The 22,050-nt window shown below is 41.9% G+C and overlaps 2 protein-coding genes and 1 long non-coding RNA gene across 4 annotated transcripts; 2 read left to right on the forward strand and 1 right to left on the reverse strand.

The window, feature by feature from the left end:
- Positions 1 to 1,030: 1,030 nt before the first annotated feature.
- Positions 1,031 to 1,736, reverse strand: LOC141004431 (uncharacterized). The gene is made up of 3 exons (XR_012179815.1): positions 1,721 to 1,736; positions 1,496 to 1,604; positions 1,031 to 1,091 (listed from the first exon to the last, which is right to left on the reverse strand). It is a non-coding gene; the product is annotated as an uncharacterized lncRNA (long non-coding RNA).
- An 8,004-nt stretch (positions 1,737 to 9,740) lies between these two features.
- Positions 9,741 to 12,557, forward strand: s100p (S100 calcium binding protein P). The gene is made up of 4 exons (XM_073477204.1): positions 9,741 to 9,835; positions 10,619 to 10,789; positions 10,908 to 11,103; positions 12,054 to 12,557. The coding sequence occupies exons 1-4, from the start codon at positions 9,786 to 9,788 to the stop codon at positions 12,336 to 12,338; spliced, it is 702 nt and encodes a 233-aa protein (XP_073333305.1). The 5' UTR covers positions 9,741 to 9,785; the 3' UTR covers positions 12,339 to 12,557.
- A 1,185-nt stretch (positions 12,558 to 13,742) lies between these two features.
- Positions 13,743 to 19,349, forward strand: mep1ba (meprin A subunit beta a). Of its 2 annotated transcripts, none has more exons than XM_073477145.1 (15): positions 13,743 to 13,843; positions 13,949 to 13,976; positions 14,278 to 14,328; positions 14,418 to 14,461; positions 14,713 to 14,793; positions 14,875 to 14,990; positions 15,492 to 15,670; positions 15,769 to 15,987; positions 16,686 to 16,838; positions 17,490 to 17,705; positions 17,915 to 18,171; positions 18,261 to 18,471; positions 18,567 to 18,743; positions 18,825 to 19,075; positions 19,189 to 19,349. In XM_073477145.1, the coding sequence occupies exons 1-15, from the start codon at positions 13,802 to 13,804 to the stop codon at positions 19,231 to 19,233; spliced, it is 2,070 nt and encodes a 689-aa protein (XP_073333246.1). In that variant the 5' UTR covers positions 13,743 to 13,801; the 3' UTR covers positions 19,234 to 19,349. The 2 variants fall into 2 exon arrangements, with proteins under 2 accessions (XP_073333246.1, XP_073333245.1); XM_073477144.1 differs by having other exon boundaries at positions 14,713 to 14,790; positions 14,872 to 14,990.
- The last annotated feature ends 2,701 nt before the right edge of the window (positions 19,350 to 22,050 follow it).

Genomic DNA, 22,050 nt, shown 5'->3' on the forward strand with positions numbered 1-22,050 from the left:
TAGCAATTCTACTGGACTTAAGATAACCATAACTAAAATAGAAAAACTAGCTCCACCTTGAGCTGCTACAGCACATAATGCCACGATGCAGCAATGTGTCAGCATTAACAATCTAATGATGTCATATATCAGTCACACTGTAGAATAGGTACTTTTATTTTTGATACTTTAACTACATTTTTCCTGACATCATTACTTTAGCAGGATATTAAATCCAGGACTTTTACACTGTGATATTGGTAGTGTAACTTAAGGAATACTTCTCTCCCCATTGGTTCCTAAAGTGTAAAACTTCACATACACTATAACTTCTCCTTATGTTAGTGTTGCAGTATTGGTAATGAAAAACATGGGACAGAATAATCTGATCCAAAGCACATTCATTTTTAACATACAGTGACTCTATCTACCATTCAGTTTCACTCACTCTGAGTCCAACAGAATAATCAACAGCACCATCAGCTGGACTCTTGGTAAACTAATCATGTGGGAATGAACAGTAGTAAATACAGTAGTATTAACACTAAAACCTTTCCTAACACAGTAGCATAACATTATAACCTCCACATTCTCCTCAACACTGCATTTGATCTCAGCTGGCAGAGCAGCCTCACATTGGTTACGTTTATTTTGTTGCCTTTTGACTCTCAATTACTTTCTCAGCCAGAGTTTGTTCAGTAGCAAGATAGATTTCAAAATTTAAAGCTGCGCTAATCAAATTTTTTTTGCTAGTAATGGATCAAAAGACAATGTGTAACATGGATGATGTCACTCACCGTCACAAACCCATGTTAAATTCTCAGTTCGTCTGAGCTCTGTGGGGCTTTTTAGCACCATTCAGTGTCTTGTTTCAGTTTTACCCCTCGTGACTTTACTGCTTTGGTTAATTCGTTGACGTGCAGCCCTCTGCTGCACGTCAACGAATTTAGCATGCTTCAGAAGGAGTTTGTTGATTCCATACTCCACAGCCCTGACCAGAAACGCCAGTGCTGCCTGCTGGAATAGCTGCACCTCCTGAGGTGTAATGTTTCCAGCCTCAAGGAGCCTGTTGAGGGTAGCTCTGGTGGTGAAGCCAACATTTAGCTTTTCTCCTAACAGACAGAGAACAGAAAGAGATAAAGCAAATTATGTATAGGTATTTTAAACAATATCTCAGAATTAAAATCACTTTTTATTCGCCAAATGCATCAGGTAGACACACAGGAATTTGACTTGGCAATCAGCACTTTAACTCAAAACTAGACAGACAAACAGTAAGTGCACATAGATTCAGCAAGATATGCACAATAAGTGCAAGTGGTTGAAGGTATTCCTCTATGTAAGCATGCTATTTTACCCATAGACTACATATACATTGCATGCCTACATACATTTTATGCCTTTTCCATCACATCAGAGATATCACCCAACTCAAAACAACAATCTTCCCAAAAAGTATATTTGAGGTCAATGAGCATACAGGTTTATCTCCTTATGTGAGACTTGAAAATATTACCTGGCAGTTGGTTTAGTGGGTCCTTGTAGAGGATGTCATGGACTTGTCGGCCCTGTAGTGCTAACGGCTTCATGAACCTCGCACACAGTTTCATGATGAACTTCGTCATCTGCAAATTTGTAGTTCATAAAAGATTTCCATGTATTACTTGAAAAAGGACATATCAGCCAATGAAAAATAAGAAGACATACTTGGCAGCAGGATAGCCCAACCCTTGCATTTTACCTCTCCATGGAGCTGGAAGATGGAAGACCTTTCTTCTCTGGAGGAGGAGGTTCAGTGTGGAGAACATTGGAAGCGTTGCTTGAAAGAAGAGAAGGTAGACTTCCGTCAGGGGGTTGGAAAATGCATCCACCAGCCTTCTAAACCTTGGTTGTTTCTCATCTGTAAATAAAAACAGGTTGTGCTTAAAAGTACATATTTAGTCTGGTGTAATGCACCTGTACTACTGTCAATGAAATAAGCAACATACTTAAAGACTTAAAATAGCTGGTAAGTGGCCCATACTGCCGCAGAATTTGTGTAATACACCTCTCCAGGCTTAACCATCACACTGAAATGTGCAGCAGCATTTCCATGTACCTGCTCCCATGGAAGTCCCAAAATTCTGGAAAATATATATATAACATCAATAGCAAACAAATTAAAAATGTCTGCAATTTGTTGTATAACTGTAGAGCTGGTTGAATCACAAACCTGCCAGGTAATCTTTACGGTTGGTGCTTCCCTTAAACCAGTACCCAACATCCACAGTCAGATCCTCTGGATCAAATCCGGATATCTGCAATACATGAATTCAAAGATTTATTACAACACTATACAGCAAACTGTTTTACTTGGCATTGGACTTAACAGATTGGTAATATAAAGTGTACATGTTTAAACTTACCTCCAAAAACTTCTGCCCTGCATGTTTGGCAGTGTTGTGAATGATATGACAGGGGCATCCATGTATGTAAATGCTGCCATTTTCCCTCAGCATTCAGGCTGCAATTGAATTTTTGGCACCTGTATTTACAGGAGCATTATCAATAGAGAGACCTACACAGTTTCTCCAAGGGATGTTACTTTCCTGCAAGGTGTCATTGATTTTTTTTATAAATCACTTCAGCAGTGCCACAGCTCTGCCCACTGGTGGTGCACATATCTAGGAATCTGTGCACAACTTTGTTGGTGTCAAATATTCTCACTGTGAGGGGATTCATCTTCTCTAGACCTGTAACAATAAGGCGCATAATTAAACCTACATGTTGTTCAAACATTGTATGAGTGTGCATGTAGAAATGGATACAAACATACAAATTACTGGTAGTTGTTAAACTCATACCAGTATCATTTGAGCCATCTGTGACAAGTGTGAAGGGATTCTCTCTCATCTTCATCACCAGTTCTTTTTTGAAATGTGGTGCCACTGCTTCATTTATGATGCACGTTGTTTTGGTGCTTGCGCTCTTAAAGCTCTGAGGCGTGGGGGAGTCTCTAAAACATTCCTTGTACAAGGGGCTGAAGTGGTCAGCAACGGCAAATGGAACACTGTGCTGCACCATTGTAACTGCAACCTTCACCTCAGCTCTCCTGGTCTGCAACAGAAACAATTGATTAAATAACTCATAAACATTAGATACGTTTTCATGGTAATACAACCAACAATTTGAAGGAAAATGCAATTCATCAAACATTGCCACCAGCCTTTTGGTTTTCCTGTGCTATGTACCTTGGCCTCTTGTACACTCATGCCTCTAACAGAAGTTGCTGGTGTGTAGAACTGTGCAACACTGCTGGCTGAGTGTAGAGCCTGTTCTTTGGCTCGATGTCCCTTGCCTTCCACATGCCTGCTTATGTCCCTCACGCCTTGATGGGCACAGGAGTTCTCTTGTCTGCAGACTGAGCACCAGTAGAAGGAGCTGGTGGTTCCCATTGTGATGAATGGCCATCGGGTTGACCATTCCTTCTTAAAAGGAACACCTATAGGTGGCTGCTCCACTGTCTCCTCTATGGTATCCTCCACAGTCTCTTCCACTGACTCATCCTCTACTGACACCCTAGCTGTCTCCTCCACTGCCTCCACTACTGCCTTCTCCACAGTCTCCTCCTCTGACCAGGCCACCTTTTTAGGGAGCTGATCCTTCAGAGCGAAGCATGAAAGAATGCTCATTTGCCTCTTCCCTGACATCTTTGAAATTCACAAATGCAATAATTATTACTATGCATTGTCTGGATAAAATATAATGAAATAGCCTAGGCCACAGGTTTTCACAATGGGGACCGGGACCCCCTGGGTGGCCGCGAGGTGGTGCCGGGGGATGGGGTGCGGGGGTGCAGCAAGTTTGGAGGGAAAAATAAAAGGAAAGAAAAAACTAAAATTATTCCAAATTATTATGGGTATTGTTATAAAATTATTATGGGTAGGCCTATTATAAAATGGGTATCTTTATAAAAATATAAAACTGCCAGAGTATAATGTGACACCCCAAGTGCTCCTGCTATCTAGCTGGCTAGCTCTGCAAAAATGGATACGTGAAAAGAAAAAAACCCGATGAGTAGCCGATTCAACATGTGTAATAGGCGCAAAAGCAATCCGTGTATCATTCGTTCATTCATTTTTCAAAATAAAACCAAAAATAAAAAGTATTTGTTTCCAAAACCAAAATGAAAAAAACGGATAACGATTCGTTTTTTCGATTTCCGATTTTGTGCTCACATGAAAAATGGAAAAATTGGATAATGGTCGTTATCGTTTCTGACCAGACCGTTGCTATCAGGTTGCTATGGACTCCTCTCCATCCAGAGACCGGCCCTACTCTGCCCCTGATTGGCTAATACCTGCTGTCGGTCGTGGGTTTGATTGGTTAGCATGACTGTCAGGATTGCAGCCAATCAGAGGCTGGGGAAGACAGAGCAGACAGCAAAATAAACCAACGTAGCTAGTATCATAGCCGGACTGGAGGATCATTGTGACATTATCGGACAGCTTTTTGAGGATGGCAAAACGCACGCCGAGATTTCCACTGCGCTGCAGCAGTTAGGTGTTCAGAGATGCTCGGAAATGTCAGTGAGAAGATGCTGTGCTCAACACCAACTCAGGCGAAAAAGACGTGTCAGATGCAGAACTGGAAACGGCAATCCTATCATCAATAGATGAGGTAAGTGTTCACATTTTTAACATTGACAAACATATATGATTTTCATATTCATTATTTTATGGAAATAGTTTTATTTTGTTAACACTTGAAGTGTGAAGAAACATGATCGTCAAAAGGTTAGACAAGTGCAGTTTAATGCTGCATTTATGTGGTGTCGGAAGATCTCAGTTCCCAAGTTGGCAAGTCGTTGTGTTTGTTGTGTTCACGTGTCTATAAAGTCGTAATGTGGGAAAAAGAAGATGAGTTATATTTTAATGCTCAGACGTATAAACCATTGTTGACGATTGTTTCCAGTTCATATTAGTGATTTTGTCCGTTGTTGCACCTGTACATTCCCTATAACCACTAGAATATTGCTTTACCTGACATGTATATTTATTAAACACGCTACTTAGCTGGACTTCTATGTAAACAAGGCCTTACTTCAAAAGGCACAGGTGTGTGTGTACGTGTGTGTGAACTGGAAACAGTCGTCAACTTGTTGTTTATACGTCTGAGCATTAAAATATAACTCATCTTTTCTAGCATCCATGTTTTTCCCACATTACGACTTTACAGACACATGAACACAACGAACACAATGACTTGCCAACTTGGAAACTCAGATCTTCCGACACCACATGAATGCAGCATTAAACTGCACTTGTCTAACCTTTTGGCGATCATGTTTCTTCGCACTTCAAGTGTTAACAAAATAAAACTATTTCCATAAAATAATGAATATGAAAATCATATATGTTTGTCAATGTTAAAAATGTGAACACTTACCTCATCTATTGATGATAGGATTGCCGTTTCCAGTTCTGCATCTGACACAAGTCTTTTTCGCCTGAGTTGGTGTTGAGCACAGCATCTTCTCACTGACATTTCCGAGCATCTCTTTCATGTGAGCACAAAAATCGGAAATCGAATAAACGAGTTGTTATCCGTTTTTTTTCATTTCATTTAACAAATGATACAAGGAATAAAAGCTACCGCCGACCACATACGACGGCCAAAATCGCGTGTGTGTCAGGGTCATAATAGCCAAGCAGACCAAACATAGCCTAGACTGTATTTTCATGACAATTGAAAATACAGTAGCCTACAGCCAACAGTAGGTCAACAGTATAGCCTTTTATCTCATCTTAAGTTGGTAATGTCCTTCATAGAAGTTGGTCTCAACTGCTTTGAAAAAACTAAGTGGTGGCCTAGAGAAAAGCTTTGTGAATAATGGGTCCTGAACTAAGACTAAAAAACAAGTGTCAGAATAGCTGCTGAAATTAGCAGGGATTCAACTGGCTAGCTAGGCTAGTTCACACACTCTGGTCAAACTGTTAGCTAACATTACTGATAACCAGCTGCCTGGACACAATATTCCCCAGCAACGGAAATCAAATGATGAGGTGACTTACTGTACTCATAGGATATGATCTTCTCCCATGTCGATCAGTCTGTGGCTACTTCGGCGAGATGTGAATCGATGTGACAGCTGTCTTCTTCTGTAGCTACTTCTGCGAGCGTCTGAATCGGGAATATCTAAATCTTACCCGGATACAGCAATGCTATTTTTTGATTGGCTGTTCGGTAGCTCTATTCATTTTATTTGATTGGCTGGTGCGCGGCAGGCGCCTTTTGAACTCTACGGGGAACCCACTTGATTCCTACCTGTTCACTGTTATAAAAAATAGTGGCGCAACTTGGTGGGCGTTATCCTGGTAATTTCTCTGCGTGAGAAATACAAGGTGTGGCGTGTGAGCGTGTGAACAGGTTGAAATGCGTGTGTCTCACGCCCAATGCGTGAGACTTGAGAGCTTTGATGTTATATTTTTTTTCTCTATTTTTTCTGATTGCATGATTTTCTTTTGAAAGCAACTATTATTTCCATCATCCAGTTATAGTAGTGTGTTAGCAATACGTGAGTGTTTCAGTCAATGCATGTCAGCTAGCAGCCCTGAAATTCAGTGGCAGCTCTTGAGATTTTATGCGCCAAAGCACCCTACTGGTGCAGTTTTGTGTAAATCACACAAACAGTCGGGTAATTTATTGATGGTCCCTAAGTCAGCCTCCAGCGCAGCACGAGGCGTTGGGAGGCAGCTAACCGTCCTCCTGCTGCCAACACTGGGTGAAACTGAGGAAGAGACGCCGCTGGGTGATTGTCTGTCCAATATCCAACCTAAAACTAACTTCACCTCTGTGTCAAGCTGAGCTAAGATAGTTAGCTTCGTGCTTTAAATCGGTCGTACCTGACTGGATCCGTGCTGGTTCGGTTCCTGCTCTTTTACTCTCAAGCTTTTCCCGCACTCTTCTCCTCTCGCGTTGTTTTCAGCGACTTCACTTAACTTTATTTCTCCATTTCGGTCTTTTCTCCACATCTCACTCCATCACACACAGCTTCTCCGTCGTCTGCTCCTCCGCCAGCTCCTTGTCGCGGCGTCTATCGCGGCCTTGGACGGTGAAACTTGGCGCCCAGCGAGCTGCTATCTCTGCGACTACAGCGAGTGAAGTGCGCATGTGCAATTTATAACGCGGCGCTATGGCAACAGATTGTTGCGCCCGGGGCCGGAAATACGTCATCTCCCAGTAACTTTACACAACGTAAACATTTTTAATCTACGTTTTTATTGCAGATTATACGTGTCACTCGATAACTGTGTAATATTTAGGTTTCTCGTTTAAAAATAGAAAGTCTCATTCAATGATATGATTCTTCTTCGTGTGCGACCATGGAGCTAGAGAGACTTCCGCCGACCGAGCCGGCTAACTTCCGGTTTAGCGCCCGGCTAGCTTGAATGACGATAAAATAATTTAATCGTGCGGCTCAAATAGACTTTCCAGATGTTATCGGACCGGATGGCTCAAATTATGACAGTGGGACGAGTCATTTCGCCGAGGCTGTGACGCTCAAAATAATTTATCCACCGTTTTACAGCTGCTTCTTTCACAATGTTAGCTTATGGGGAAAAAGTGTTTTTGGGCCGCAGTGCATCACGGGACAATGAGTTACACATGTAGTTATATACTGTATATACTCATTTTTGGCTGTTTTATTGAGCTGCAAGTAATCAAGCTAATTTATTATATACTTTTACATCATTTTAAGAAGTTCTTCCTATGTAATGAATGTGATTCAGCTTAGTTTCATTTGATACATGAGTTAAAATTGCCAGAAGAGGCTATTTTTCATCTGTAGTCCTCTGTAGGCCAATGTGTTGAAAAAGGCTTCCTTAAATACAACAAGCAAAAAATAAAAAATAAGTAACTACAGTATATTTCTAATAACTACAGCTGTCAGGAATATGTAGTGGAGTTGTTTTGGTCTGTCTTTGTAGTATTGCCAAGGTCACGGCTTTGATTGGATGCTGCAAGGGGAAGAAGGAAGAGGAGTGTTTGTTTTTGTTTTTCTGCTTTACAAGCTCATAAACATTGCTGTAACACAACAGTACGTATTATATAATGTTAGTTTCTCTGTGTGCTCTCAGTCACAGTGTTGTCTGACCTTGACGACGTCAGCTTTTATGAGACGGCGTGGTTTCCATGTGTGCAGGAGGTCTTAAACTGTATAGCAATGACAGTTATGTGTGTAAGACAGAGTGTCCACATAGCGTTTTAATGAGTCCGTGCGCCGCTCGAGACTTTCCATCAGTCACAAAGATAACTCTCTTTAGACAAATATAACGCTCAAAGACGCACATGTAGACCGGTGGAGGCATGCAGTCAGTCAACACACTCGTCGCACATAAATCATAAAAGACACGTGCACACACATATGTGCACATGTTTTTCCATACTAACTGGAAGACATGCAGGCAGACTGATATACTGTCACAATGAATTAGTGTCTGTACAGATACTTCATGGAACCAAAGGCTGCTCAGGCTCTGTTCATCAGCTATAAATTCATTATTGGCCAATAAACAATAGTTTATCTGCCTGATATATATTATGCATCCCTAATCAATGCAAAGCCAGGCTGACCTTCCTTATTTATATTCGCTGCACTATGTTGGATCATGAAAACTGTAAAAACAAGTGTATTAAGGAACCTTTGTATGTGTTGCAGTAGTAACGTACTTCAAGAATGTGGGAAGACTAACCAAGGACACATGAAAAACACTGCAGAGGCAGAGATATCCTTAGTCCCTAGTTTATGTGTCAAGCACCAAAAACACTTGAGCCTACATTTCCCATAATGCAGCTCAAGTTTAACTTCCACTGCTAGGTAGATATCATTGGAGAGGTCTGTGTCTCTGCCCACAGAGAGCTGACGACACTATAACCCTTCAGAGCTGTGATGACTGATGAAAGAGAGCCGTTAAGCCTTGGTTGTAAATAATTGTGAGGCATGCTGGGTCAGTGCAGTGATGACATCTGAACATGTGTCTTCACAACAGGCCCAGGTTGTTTTAGCCTCTTTGATGTTTTCTACAGTCTGCACACTTTAGTACAGAGGTAAGCAAACTTTTTCCCTGGCAGGGCCTCAGCGGTGGGCAGAGGGATCAAAAGCAAACACCTGTTGTTCTGTATTGTTAGGATGGAAACTGGTACGATTATCCTTTAACAAGCTGACTGTCTGTGCAAAGGATCATGGCTGAGTCGGCCCGGCGTGCTCAGATAATAATTAATAATTAGGAATCCTACGTATTCAAGGTCCAGTGTGTAGAAATTAAGGGGATCTGTTGGCAGAAATGAATATAATATTCATAATTATGATTTCATTGGTTTATAATCACCTGAAACTAGGACTTACCTTAAAATTAGCCTTTTATATCTACAGAGGGAGCAAGTCCTCTTCAACAAACTCTGCCATGTTGCACTGCCATGTTTCTACAGTAGCCGGAAGCAGGCCAACAAGGATGAGACGAGGGGTGTTCAGTTGGTTGCAATCTGCCATCATGGTTTTAGACATGCCGTAGTTTCTTAATCTAGTTTTTGTTCAACAGGCCCTGTGGACATATTTACAAGCATATTTACCTTTAAACCTCCTTAAATCATTTATGGCTTCATTGTAGTATTTCTGGACGATGTCTCCTGAACCGCCAGGGCAGCAGAAGTCCGATCCTGTAGACTCAGTAGGCTTTTTTAATTAACAGTCTCACATATTTTGCAGGTGGGTCATCCGCTCTGGCAGCAACGGTGGACTACAGTTCCCTCATTCCTCACATACGATGTTCCTGTGGGCAGGAAGTAAAGCCACAGATGGCCGAGGTGACCAAAGGTACTGAATGATGGCTCGCACGGTTTGTTTCAGTGTCGATGCAAAAATGTGTTAGAACTTCAAAAGGCTACATTTCTGCAGAAAATTTAAGGGTTCTGGAAATTAAATGCACAAAAGTATAAAACAGGGTAAAATGTCTTAAAATGTACCTTGTTTTATGAGATCAGTGGGAGTTGTATACGTGATGTAAGTTGAACCTTGTTAGTTGTAGCAGTAGCAGAGATAAAGCAGACAAATGACACCACAGATAGTAACAGGCTGCGAACAGGTGAAGTGTCATCTGGCATGAAAGCAGCGACAACAGTTGAAATGTCATTTGTACTATTTTATCTGCCAGCTGAAAGCAGAAAATGAGTTTGCAGTTGATATATGGAGGCTGAAAGGAGGAGAGGAGATTAAAGGACGTAATTTATCATTTTAAGTGTGGTGACAGAAGCAGTTGTGCTAGAGATAGATGAAGTGTGTGTGCTTTAAATAGTTGAAGTGTCCGTTGGTGTGTGAGTAGTGACAACAGTTCATCTCTCAGCTGAAGAATAAAAACAAGAGACCATCTTGTGATGGGATCACACCCGACACGACACTCGACTTTCATTTTGTTATGATGGGGAGACAAATCTGTCCACAGACAGACATATAATCACCTGGCAATAAACTCAAAATCCCTTCTGTGTTACAATAAGTGTTTTTGACATTAAGACACACACAGACTCACAAACTATAAACATTACCAGGCAGTGGTCCGAAATAGGGAATACATTTCAAACTGTTGATCTTTTTTTTTAGATCCATCTACCAGAAGATTCGAGAATATGAGGTCCTGGACAGGAGGAAGACGGTGACAGCTCTGAGGGCAGGGGAGGACAGAGCCATCCTGCTGGGCCTCAGCATGGTCTTCCTGTCCGTCATGATGTACTTTGTCCTGGGCATCACCATCCTGCGCTCCTACTCTGACAGGTAACAACAGGCCACACAGTCACTGACAGCTCAGAAAACAGAAATGTTCCTTTTCCTGTGGGACTTCATTTTGATTATTACTGTATGCTTGTGTTCATCTGTGTTCAACTATATATAGTGTATGGACGGACGAGACTAGCTGCACTATCGTGAACTGCACCATCGTGTGGGATGTGAACTGTTCGTACAGCTGTGGAGCAGAGTGCTGGAAGGGTTCCCGGTACCCCTGTCTGCAGGTCTACGTCAGCCTCAACTCCTCAGGGAAGGTCATTCGACTGTTTCACAACGAGGAGACGCAGGACAGCAACCCTGAGGTACTCCTCAACTGTTCCCTCCATCTCTAACTGATGTCTGTGGCTTTAGTGGAGAGGATATATGTGTTTTTGTTGGCAAATTCACCTAATCAGAATGCTTTTACATACTATTTCAATAGCTTGTAGGGGTGTCCATTAGCTCAGTTGGTAGAGCGTGGGCCCCATGCACAGAGGTTGTGTCCTCACCACAGCGGCCTTGAATCCGACCTGTGACCCTTTGCTGCATGTCATCCCACTCTGTCATCCTGTTTCCTGTCGATCTTTGCCTGTAACATCTAGAAAAAAGGTCAAAAGCATGATAAAAAACATCCTTGCCAACAGCTGCATGGAGCTTGAAATCTTAACAGATGCCATTTTTTATATTACATAGGATCTTTCTCTTAGAAATTAAAGACAGCTGTAAATTTTATGTCAAAATATTATAAGAAGGGGCGCCTGTTAGCTCAGCTGGTGGAGCAGGCCTCCCATCTACAGAGGCTGTGTCCTCGCCGCAGCAGCCCAGGGTTGGAGTCCGACCTGTGGCCCTTTGCTGTGTGTCATCCCCCTCTCTCCCTCTCATCCCATCAACTGTTTGTGTATAGTGTAGAGTCAGACCAATGTATCAGGTTGTCAATATAATAATAGCTTGGATTTTGGCCACATACATATATAGACTGCGTACATAGAAACAGTCTGTAAAACCTGCAGTGAAATCACTTTGTGATTGTTACATCAAAAGACTTCTATAAATAAATAAAATAAATAATTCTCAGTTCTTGGGTGCAAATATTGGTCTTGTATATATTATATATTAAACTTGATAATAGTCATTACTAGTGTTTTTTCAGGTACAGTACTTTGTGTCACTTGGTGCTTCTTCTACCTGAATAATATTTGGACTGCAGGACCGGCCGGCTCTACACAAATAACACAACATCTCTGTTTTCTTCTTTTTCTCTTCTCTCCTTCAGTGCTTCTACATCCCAAAGTGCCATAAGGACTACGCGGCCACACATGCAATAGTTCAGAACATCTCTGAGCGCCTCAGGTCTCAGCACACAGTCCAGTGTTTCGTGGATCCAAAGGACAGAATGGACAGCGCCATTATGACGCAGATCTACGGCCAGGTCGCCGTCTTCCACTCCCTCTTCTGGCCGACCTGCACCTTGATCGGAGGAACCATCATCATCGCCATGGTGAAGCTGACCCAGTACCTGTCCATCATGAGCGAGCGACTGAGCCGCATTAAGACATGAACGGTGGGAAGCACATAGCTTCGAAGGGAAGTTTCCTCTGAATGGACACGGAGACACCTGAAGTGTCTTCAGCAGGCTAAGACTGGAGGACAAAGAGGAGGGACAGCGGACATGTTATCTGTCTGTGACAGCTGGAGGACGGAGAAGACCTCAGAGACGCTCTCAAAGCAGCTCGAGAGACAAACAGGGTGGAAATCCAGAAGATGAAGATAAACTGCTGCTGGTTTGACCTGCTGGTGGTCGAAGCTCAGCAACAACCTCTAAAACTATCATTTCCATTACTTTGGTTGGCCAGTCAGTGATACAGAAAGGATTTGTACAAATGTGACACAATGGTTTTAAGTGCCTATTCTGCATTTTATTTTTCCAAAGCTAGCCATTAAAGGACTAGGTCAACATTTTGGGAGATACGTGTATCTGCTCTCTCGCCAATAATTATGCTAATCATCATCTGGACTCAGTCAGGTTGAGCAGGGCGTACTTGCAGCTTCACACGTTTCACCAGTGCTGCCTGTGATTGATTTGAAGTTTTCTATCCAAAGATGTTTTGTTACATGAACGATTTTACTACCAAATAAACACAATGTGCCTGTTACGTCTTCATACCGATGTCTGATCCTTCAAGAGTTTTTATGATGGTGTCACAGAGATTATGTTCACTGTTTCATAATGACTGACTGTTTGATAAGGCCTGAGATTGGCTGAATGGTCTACATATCATTCAGTGGCTCACTGTGTTGCATTGTGGGAAATGTAGGCACCAGGTTGTGAAAAGCAGTCAGCTGGTCTAACATTGCACACTTATAACACTGTTGGACTCATTTTGGACAGTTTGATCATAATCGATACAGCAGAGCCTTTTCTAAACCTGATGCCTACATTACCCACAATGCAACTTAGCCACTGAGTGACATCACTGGAGGCAATTTATCAGATTACATGCCAGTTACAAAAGGCTTTATACCACTTTTTTCACATATGCAGTTGAACTCCTGATGACCTGTAAACACATGTTTTGAGTAAAACTGGTGAAGTGACCCTTTAAGTTTGAAAATTGTTAAAGTTACGCGTCTCCAGGCAGATAAAACCTCTGTAATTTACAGAAGAAGTAGTTGGGATCAAACCTCAGTGTTGTCAGGAGTAGCTACAGACCTGAACGTCGTGAATGTGGTCATGAAAATAATAATTAAACAGTCTCACAAAGTGTTTTTTTGTTTTATTACATTAAAAAAAAGAGGTTTGAACTTTTGCAAACCACCTGCACCGGTGAGTGGCTACAAAACTCAGATAAGCTAATCAATACTAAATTAATTATTAATTTGAAGACTGTGTAATCTCCCTCAGCCTGAGTCATAAAGATGATAAAGATCATGTGAATGTTGCGTGTCCTGCAGCGACTTCCTTTAACAAAAACAAAGCGACAACATCTCTTCAGACAGCAGGCAGGTGTCTGAGTGAGAGTCATGGAGCTCAGGTGTATCATTGTGTTGTTGGGCCTGGGACTGGTAAGTGTGAGCCGTACTGTATCTCATTTCAGTCTTTAGTAAATCATTTTTTAAATAGTTGTTTTCCCATTGTTTGATTAATGTGCTTTCTACTGTATTAACTAGGCAGCAGCCAAGCTGACAGGTGATACAGGTGAGTCACATGTTGTGTTTTTCATGTTAATTTCTGTCACAAGGTCGACAAAAACTTGAGTAGAACTCGTGTAAGATTTAAAATACCCCGCCTCACCTTTGACTTGATCTTTGGGCATTGAATTCACAATTCAGTGTCTGCATTAAGCTACATGTACTGAGGCTGTATCGTCAGCTCAGTAGGGAAAGTTAGCACTCAGATAACAAGTGCTCATTAATCCTGTCACAGTGATAATCATGTTAATGAGATGATTTTATACTTTCTGTAATCTCATTACATATTATCGATTCTACATCTGCAGAAACAGACGTTGATGAAGGCATCGACTGGGACATCTTTGACATCAATCAAGGTCTGTGGACTCATTATTCATGTTGCTTTGTTGTTTAATACGTCCGTCTCTGAGGGGTTTTTATCGACAAATATCATTTTGTCTTGCAGCGGCCGGGCTCGACCTGCTGGAGGGAGATATCGAACAGGATGAAGTAAGTTACTGTGCACAGACACCAAACCCTCCAGAGACTAAAGGCTGCAGCTACAGTTCAGTAATCTGAATATTCAGACCTGTTATTTGTGTCTAAATTCTGGCTGCTTGATGCAACTTATTGTGTCGTAGGTTTAATTTTTAAACATGATCGTTTTGAAAGCGTCTCCACCTTGACACAGTTTTTAAAGGACTAAAAACTCCTTCATCCATCTGTAATTACACTCCTGTTGTTTTCCTTGTTCCCGTCAGACATCCAGCAGAAACTCCATCATAGGAGCTCAGTACCGCTGGCCCACAACCATCCCCTACTACCTAGAGGACAGCCTGGAAGACACAGCACATACCGTGTTATTATGGATATGAAATCAAGATGCCTTTTTCATCTGCTTCTTTGTCTCACATTTTGTAGACATGAATGCAAAGGGAGTGATCCTGAAGGCCTTCGACCAGTACAGACTGAAGACCTGCATCGACTTCACACCGTGGAACGGAGAGGCCAACTACATCTCTGTGTTCAAAGGCAGCGGGTGAGTCCAGCTTCAGACTTTAAACCGGACACAGACAAAACTATGTCAAGTGCTTATTACATGCTTTCTGGTTGAGAGTGTCTTGTTGCATTAAAGCAACATTACTTAGATGTTTTTCTTGGCAATGTGGCAGAGCTAACTTGTAGCCACAGTAGGCTACATAGCATTCACAGGATGCTTTCAGGAAACTCTGTAAATCACAGAGAGTTGAGGGCAGAGCAGCCAGACATCAGAGGGAATTTCATCAACATCTGTTTCAGCCACAGACGGCTGCAGGTTTCAATGAAAAAGCTCTGATGAACTGACTAAAAGACAGAAGTTAGCGACTAGCAGGAGGACACAGTTGAGAATTTATCAGCCAGACATTTCTCTTTGGGGTTGACTGAGCCCAAATGAAGCTAAAGAGAGTAAATATTGAATTTACAGTTGAGCTTCGCTACTGGGAATATAAGACTATTAAATATATAAGTTAAAAGTGTATCTGGTGTCCCCTCTCCGTAGATGCTTCTCCTCTGTAGGTAACCAGCGTGTGGGGAAGCAGCGACTGTCCATCGGTAATAACTGCGATCGCCTGGGAACCGTTGAGCACGAGTTCCTGCACGCTTTGGGCTTCTGGCACGAGCAGTCCCGAGCTGACCGCGATGACTACGTCAACATCATGTGGGATCGTATTGAAGCTGGTAACACTGACCTGTAACACCCAATTAGTCGTTTTCATCCATCCTTTAAAAATCTAAACCAAAGTGCTGATTGTTTCCTAATATCCTGTCCTCCTCAGGTAAAGAGCACAATTTCAGGACGTACGATGACAAAACGTCCAGCGCTCTGGGCGTCCCCTACGACTACGGCTCTGTGATGCACTACAGCAAGACGTCCTTCAACATCGGCACCGAGCCCAGTATCGTCACCAAGATCCCCCAGTTCATGGATGTGATCGGTCAGCGGATGGGCTTCAGTGAAAGTGACCTAACCAAACTCAACCTTCTCTACAACTGCAGTGAGTCGTCTCAAGCTGTCCCTTTGTCCATCAGACAATAAGTGAGACAGGTTACCTTCACAAACAAACCATCAGTTGATTGCAATATATATTATTATATATTTTGACCCATAATAACCGAGCAGAGTTACAGGAAGGGTCAGAGTTTTTCTGGCATAGACTGATGCTAATAAATATTGGTTATCAATATCATATAATGATATAATTAATTATTAGCCTGTTGTAACATGCGTCAGGCAGCCATGAAGCCTTGAAGTTCACCAGCTCTGTTACGCGTCTGTTCTGATTAAAAACTCTTACATAAGAAGTTTTACATCAAATAATTATTGAGACTGAACTTCTGATCAGATGGAAGCATCACCACTTTTACTCACCGGTAGAGTTGAACTATTCAAGATGAAGATTCCTCCAAGAACATCGTATCTATTGCAGCTGATTCCCCTTCAGATCCGTTTTTAGTTGCATGTTTTTAAACATTAAATATTAGAAAAACGTCAACTTCCTGGTGACAATGAGGACTTGCTCTTAATATAGTGGATGCAGATGGAGTTAAAGACGTCTTTCATTTGGATAATGTGAATATATGAATGAATATTTTACAGAACATAATGCTGAAAAAGATCCTTGGAGTTATTTATAATTACTGATTTACCAGCGTTTCTGTTTAAGTGATGGTCGCTCATGTCTTCTCTCCACAGCCAAGTCTTCTACCTTCGTGGAGAGTTGTAACTTCGAGGAGGAAAACATCTGCGGGATGATTCAAGGCATTCAGGGCAACAAACAGTGGGAACAGCTGAGCTCTGTGAGCGGAGGCCCTCAGACCGACTTCTCCAACATGGGACAATGCAAAGGTACCGGTCCATCGTCACGAAGACATGTTGTGGTGCTAAACTTTGTGTGAGACATTTAAATCTATATATCATCATAGTAGAACTGAATTTCAGTCATCTTGTACTTGGATATTCTAGTTTAGCTACGGATACATTAATAAACAGCATTAGACTACAGGTGGGAAGCATATTTTAAAGACATACTCAAAAATGTTGACAATGTAACTATTGATTATGTAATCCTGATTCCATGTACTCTGGATTGATTGTCTAGTTAGCTGCTATTAAAAAAAGTGAATCACTTCTGTCTCTCTTATCCAGCCTCACGCAGCAGATACCTGGCCTGTGTTCAGTCCAGATAAAAACAAAGACGCCTGTGGTGACATAATCTGTGCAAAGTACAGGCCGGCAGTAAAATTATTGTTGAGGTTTCAAGATAAATAATAATGTGTTGGTGATTTATTAGATGCGATTGAACGAGGGTTTCTTTTATTGCTGAGAGATAAATCAGGGGTTTTGTGCTCACGCAGCTAGAAAGCTATCCACCGCTGTGCTGCCTCATCATCATTATTTTAACAAAGACATAAAAAATATCTCTTAGCCTTTAACAAAACAACAGTCAGAATGTATTGAGCACACTGAGCTCTCCCTTGCCTCCTCGTGTCTCATCAGGTAAAGGCTTCTTCATGCACTTCAGCACAGCCTCGGCTGCGCCCGGTGACCACGCGGTCCTGGAGAGTCGCTGGCTTTACCCCAAACCCGGAGCCCAGTGTCTGCAGTTCTTCCTCCACAACAGCGGGGCAGCCGACGATGTTCTCAACATCTGGGTGCGAGAGTATGATGTCGCCAACCCCGACGGGAAAATGACGCTCGTCAAGACTATTTCAGGTAACGAATAAAATATAAATCTTCGGTGACGCCAAGCAACACTTGGATTGGACCCGTTTTTCACCAGGTTTCTCTCATTTTCCAACAAACAATAAACATACAGTATATGATGCAATCACAATAAATTAAAGAAGTTAAAATCAAATCAAAGACTTCACATACGACTTCAAAGCTGAGTGATTAATATCTTTTCTCTGTTCACGCTACAGGAGGTGTTGTGGGCTCCTGGGAACTGCACAACGTCAATCTGGATGTGACGAAGAAGGCCCGTGTGATTTTTGAGGGCGTGAGGGGAAAGAGTCCATCAACCGGAGGTTTGTCTCTGGACGACGTCAACCTGTCGTCCATGAAGTGTCCTCAGCACGTCTGGCACATCCGCAACATCACCGGCCTGATGGCCACCACACCTGTGGGCAGGAAAACGTACAGCCCTCGGTTCCTGTCACCAGCAGGTTACTCCTTCCAGGTAGAGGCCTTCAGACAAATAAAAGACCTTTGGACCTTCAAGTTGACTTAAAAAGTAACAAGTACTTCATACCGCTCTGTGATCTGCAGGTAGGCGTGTACCTAAATGGAAGAACCGACCGCCCGGGGTACGTGGCCGCCTACTTCCACCTGACCTCTGGACCCAACGACCACAAACTCAAATGGCCGTGTCCGTGGCAGATGGCGACGATGGCCCTGATGGATCAGAAGTCTGACATCAGACAGCAGATGAACATGCACCGGATGGTCACCACTGACCCTGCCAAGATGTCCTCTGATGGTGAGAGTAGAGTTTAAGCTTTGACTGTCCACTCATTCTGCCGTTTATACGATGAGTGGATTTCAGTGAGTCGTCATTCATCCGTTTTCTTCCAGGTACTGAGTTCTACTGGGACAATCCCAGCAAGGTGGGCTCTAAAGTGACCGAGTCCGATGGCAGCTTTTACTACCGAGGCTCCGGCACAGGAACGAGCGTCTTCATCACCCACAGCAGGCTGAAGAGCAGGAACTACATCAAGGGAGACGACGCCTTCTTCCTCTTCAGTCTGGAAGGTGTGGAGTCGTTCAACAACACTCTACATCTGAGATCATCCTGTTTATGAAACATCACGGCTGTTGTGTGCTTCTCCTCAGATATATCTGACCTGCTGGCAACTCAGCCTCTTCCCCGCTCTGCTGTCCGCACCGATGACGGCGTAATGAAGGCCGCCGCACAAAGCGCTCCACAGGAAGCTGCTAACAACCCCGCAGTGATCACAGCTGTGGCGGGGTCCGTGGCAGTGGCCATGCTGGTGGCCACCGTGCTGGTTGTCTTGAGGATGAGGAGGAGACGGCAGGAGAGCGACGAGGTGGTGATCGTACAGGACATGCCTGGATTCACAGGAGTGAGTCTGAGTTTATCTAATTTACATCACGGCAATTTAGGTCAGCGGTTATTTAGCGTGACTCGTTTGTGCTTCGGTCGTTTATCTAAATCACCCTAATTATGTCATTACAGGAGAGCTTGGATGAGAGCTTACCATCTGCTGTCATCTCTCCATGAAGTCCTGATCAGAGACAGAAAATCAGCACTCACAAGAAGAAATAATAAACGGTCTCTATTAACCAGATTGTCCACTGACTCCTTTTCATGTGAATAAAATCTCTCTACAGCACACACGCTCAGATCATCTGTTCCCTTCATTACATCTTTGTCGTTACCAATCAGAGAGTGAGTGATTTACAGTGTGTCGGTTACTTTCAAGGGTCCTCGATCATATAATTGCTGTGATGAGACTCAGGCAGCCTGCAGATTTATAAATGAATACTCAGTTGTGAAAGACTTCACCATCACCGATTTGTAACTGGCTTTGAGGCTGAGCTGCAGCTCCAAATTTCAAATCTCATACACTCCCAGGAACAGAATAATGAACATTATTATATTTTCATTAGTGAATAATCACCTGAAACTAAGAATCATGTTTTTGTTACATTAGAATGAGCCTTTTTTATCTACAGAGGAAGCGAGTCCTCCTTCATGAAGTTCACCAAACACAGAACGGACAAACCAAACACGGCTCTAAAATAGGCGAGGGGTATTTAGTTGGTTGCATGGGGAAGCAGATGTAAACAAACTGGAGACTGTGGCGCAAACATTAATACTTTGTGGCCCTGAATTCACTTGGTTGTGGCTTTGAGTGCATGTTTGGTTTAGTGCAGGTGTCGTAGGACCACTCATGATTATCAGGTCAAAAAAAGGCCTTTTTCACTTCCAACACCAACGAACATCTTTGAATAAAGACGGTGGTTATCATCAATGACAGAAGGATGCATTGACCAGAGATCTGCTGGGTGTAGTACCAACAGCAGCCACATGGAGGCGCCACACTCAATGTTATCGGTCAGAGTGAATTCAAAAAGGGAAATTATGACCCAGCTGATCCCTGCATGAGATCTAAACTCCAAATGGCATAAAGGTTTTAAAAAAGTCCACATGAACTAATTTTATGGGTCATTATTTGCTATGATTTTGTCTCCATGGCACATTTTGTTGTTGGATTTTGGGGCAAACTATTTTTATATATTTATACATCACATTCAACAGTATTCAGAAAGCGCAACTCAACATTTTTATGATTAAAAAAACAAAAATCTGCTGTTTATTTTCAAATAAAGAACATATTTTCTTTAACAAACATATTATATTGTAGACATCTTGTTATATATATATATTTTAAAAGGCCTAAAGAAGAAGAAGATGATGTCTTCGGTCCTGAACACCTATCGGTCAATTAACGAAGCCCGAGAAACAACAGACAAAACTTCAGGTCCAAGTCAAGCATCATTTTATTATTATGAGATACTCAAACACAACAGCATGAGCGCCATGATTCACTCTCAACTGGAAGGCTGTTAAACATGGACTAACTCACACAGGTTCATACATGTTGTGTGTCTTGTATACAGTGACCTCCTCACAAAGAAGTAACAAACGTTTCAGCTCAGTCCAGTTTGACCTGTGGGACGTTTTCCTGAAGCAGAAGTTAAAATCAACTCTGTATATTTTGATGATTCGTTGACAAAAAAAAATCATTTGTATTTATTTGGTCAGATTAATCATCCCACTTCTTCAAATATCCCACATATCATCGCACTTTGACTCAAAATTCAACAAAAATGCTCCAACTGGTTCAAATAAAACCAAAAGGAAGAAACCAACCAAACAAAGGCAACAATTGTTTTGACGATTGTCTTTAAAAAATATTATAGTGAAGATATTTTTGAGTTGTTCAGACTCTTAATGATGAGAACAACCTGTGCGAGTTCTCCCTCCTGATTAAATGAAAGTGGTTTTGGTTTTGGTGTCTACTCCTTCAGAGTTTGAGTAGCTCAACATTTATTCTCAAACCCGACTGGACATCAGTAACAAGGTCAGGTTTGGTCTCATGGGAACCATTTTATATCAAAACGCCAAAAGCCATCTAAAAAGGTGCACTAATCAATATTCTTTATAGAAATTGTCAAACCTACAGAGAAGTATCACCAGACTCTGCGGCTCTCTTCCTTTTAGTCTATTTTGGATCACTGTTGTGTAAAGGGACAGTTCAACCCAAAATCAAAAACACGCATTTTCCCTCTTAGCTGTAGTGCTGTTTATCCATCCAGATTGTTTTGGTGTGAGTGGCAGAGCACTGGTTGATATCAGGAAACAGACAGCACTCGACTTCTGGTGCTCAAAGTGCAAAAAAAGAAAAAAAACATCTGAAAAACTCAACAGCGATGTCGCTTTCCAGAAATCGTGAGAGGCTCGTGCTTGTGACAGCGAAGGATGTAAACATTAATGCATCCCCCTTAGCTGAGCTGTAATGTTAGCTTGCATAGTTAGCTAGCCTTTTGTGTCCATCTGTCGATGTAGGCTTCTTTTAGCCATATGGAAAGAAAATAGTTCCTATGAAACTGCTCACAACAAGGTGTGTGGTCATCAGTGTTGTCGAGTTGTTCGAATGTATTTTTTTTCTTTGCACTTTGAGCCCCACAGGTCATCTGGGTACATTATATTGGAGACAAGGCAGATATCTATATCTATATCTATATACATATATCTATATCTATATATATATCTATATATATCTATATATATCTATATATATATATATATATATATATATATATATATATATATATATGTATAGATATCACTACAGGCAAGAGGACAAATATGTATTCTTGATTTTAAGGGGTGAACTGTCCCTTTAAATCTGAATTAGAAAGAACAATGTTGTCGGTTATTCACACTTTGTCGTTGTGAATCATATGAACAGCTGATGTGCATTTAAAAGGTAGAATTATAGTTTTTATTCAGCTTCAGTCGACTAACAAA

Source organism: Pagrus major, chromosome 11 (genome assembly GCF_040436345.1).
Source record: "Pagrus major chromosome 11, Pma_NU_1.0".
Lineage (NCBI taxonomy): Eukaryota > Metazoa > Chordata > Actinopteri > Spariformes > Sparidae > Pagrus > Pagrus major.

Excerpts from the sequence above, each read along its gene's own strand:
- s100p (XM_073477204.1), top strand. The coding sequence starts at position 9,786 with ATGTTCCTGTGGGCAGGAAGTAAAGCCACAGATGGCCGAGGTGACCAA. Across the intron at positions 9,836-10,618 it reads GATGGCCGAGGTGACCAAAG|ATCCATCTACCAGAAGATTC; the intron begins GTACTGAATGAT and ends CTTTTTTTTTAG. Across the intron at positions 11,104-12,053 it reads CGCAGGACAGCAACCCTGAG|TGCTTCTACATCCCAAAGTG; the intron begins GTACTCCTCAAC and ends TCTCTCCTTCAG.
- mep1ba (XM_073477145.1), top strand. The coding sequence starts at position 13,802 with ATGGAGCTCAGGTGTATCATTGTGTTGTTGGGCCTGGGACTG. Across the intron at positions 13,977-14,277 it reads CAAGCTGACAGGTGATACAG|AAACAGACGTTGATGAAGGC; the intron begins GTGAGTCACATG and ends CTACATCTGCAG. Across the intron at positions 15,671-15,768 it reads GTGGGATCGTATTGAAGCTG|GTAAAGAGCACAATTTCAGG; the intron begins GTAACACTGACC and ends TGTCCTCCTCAG.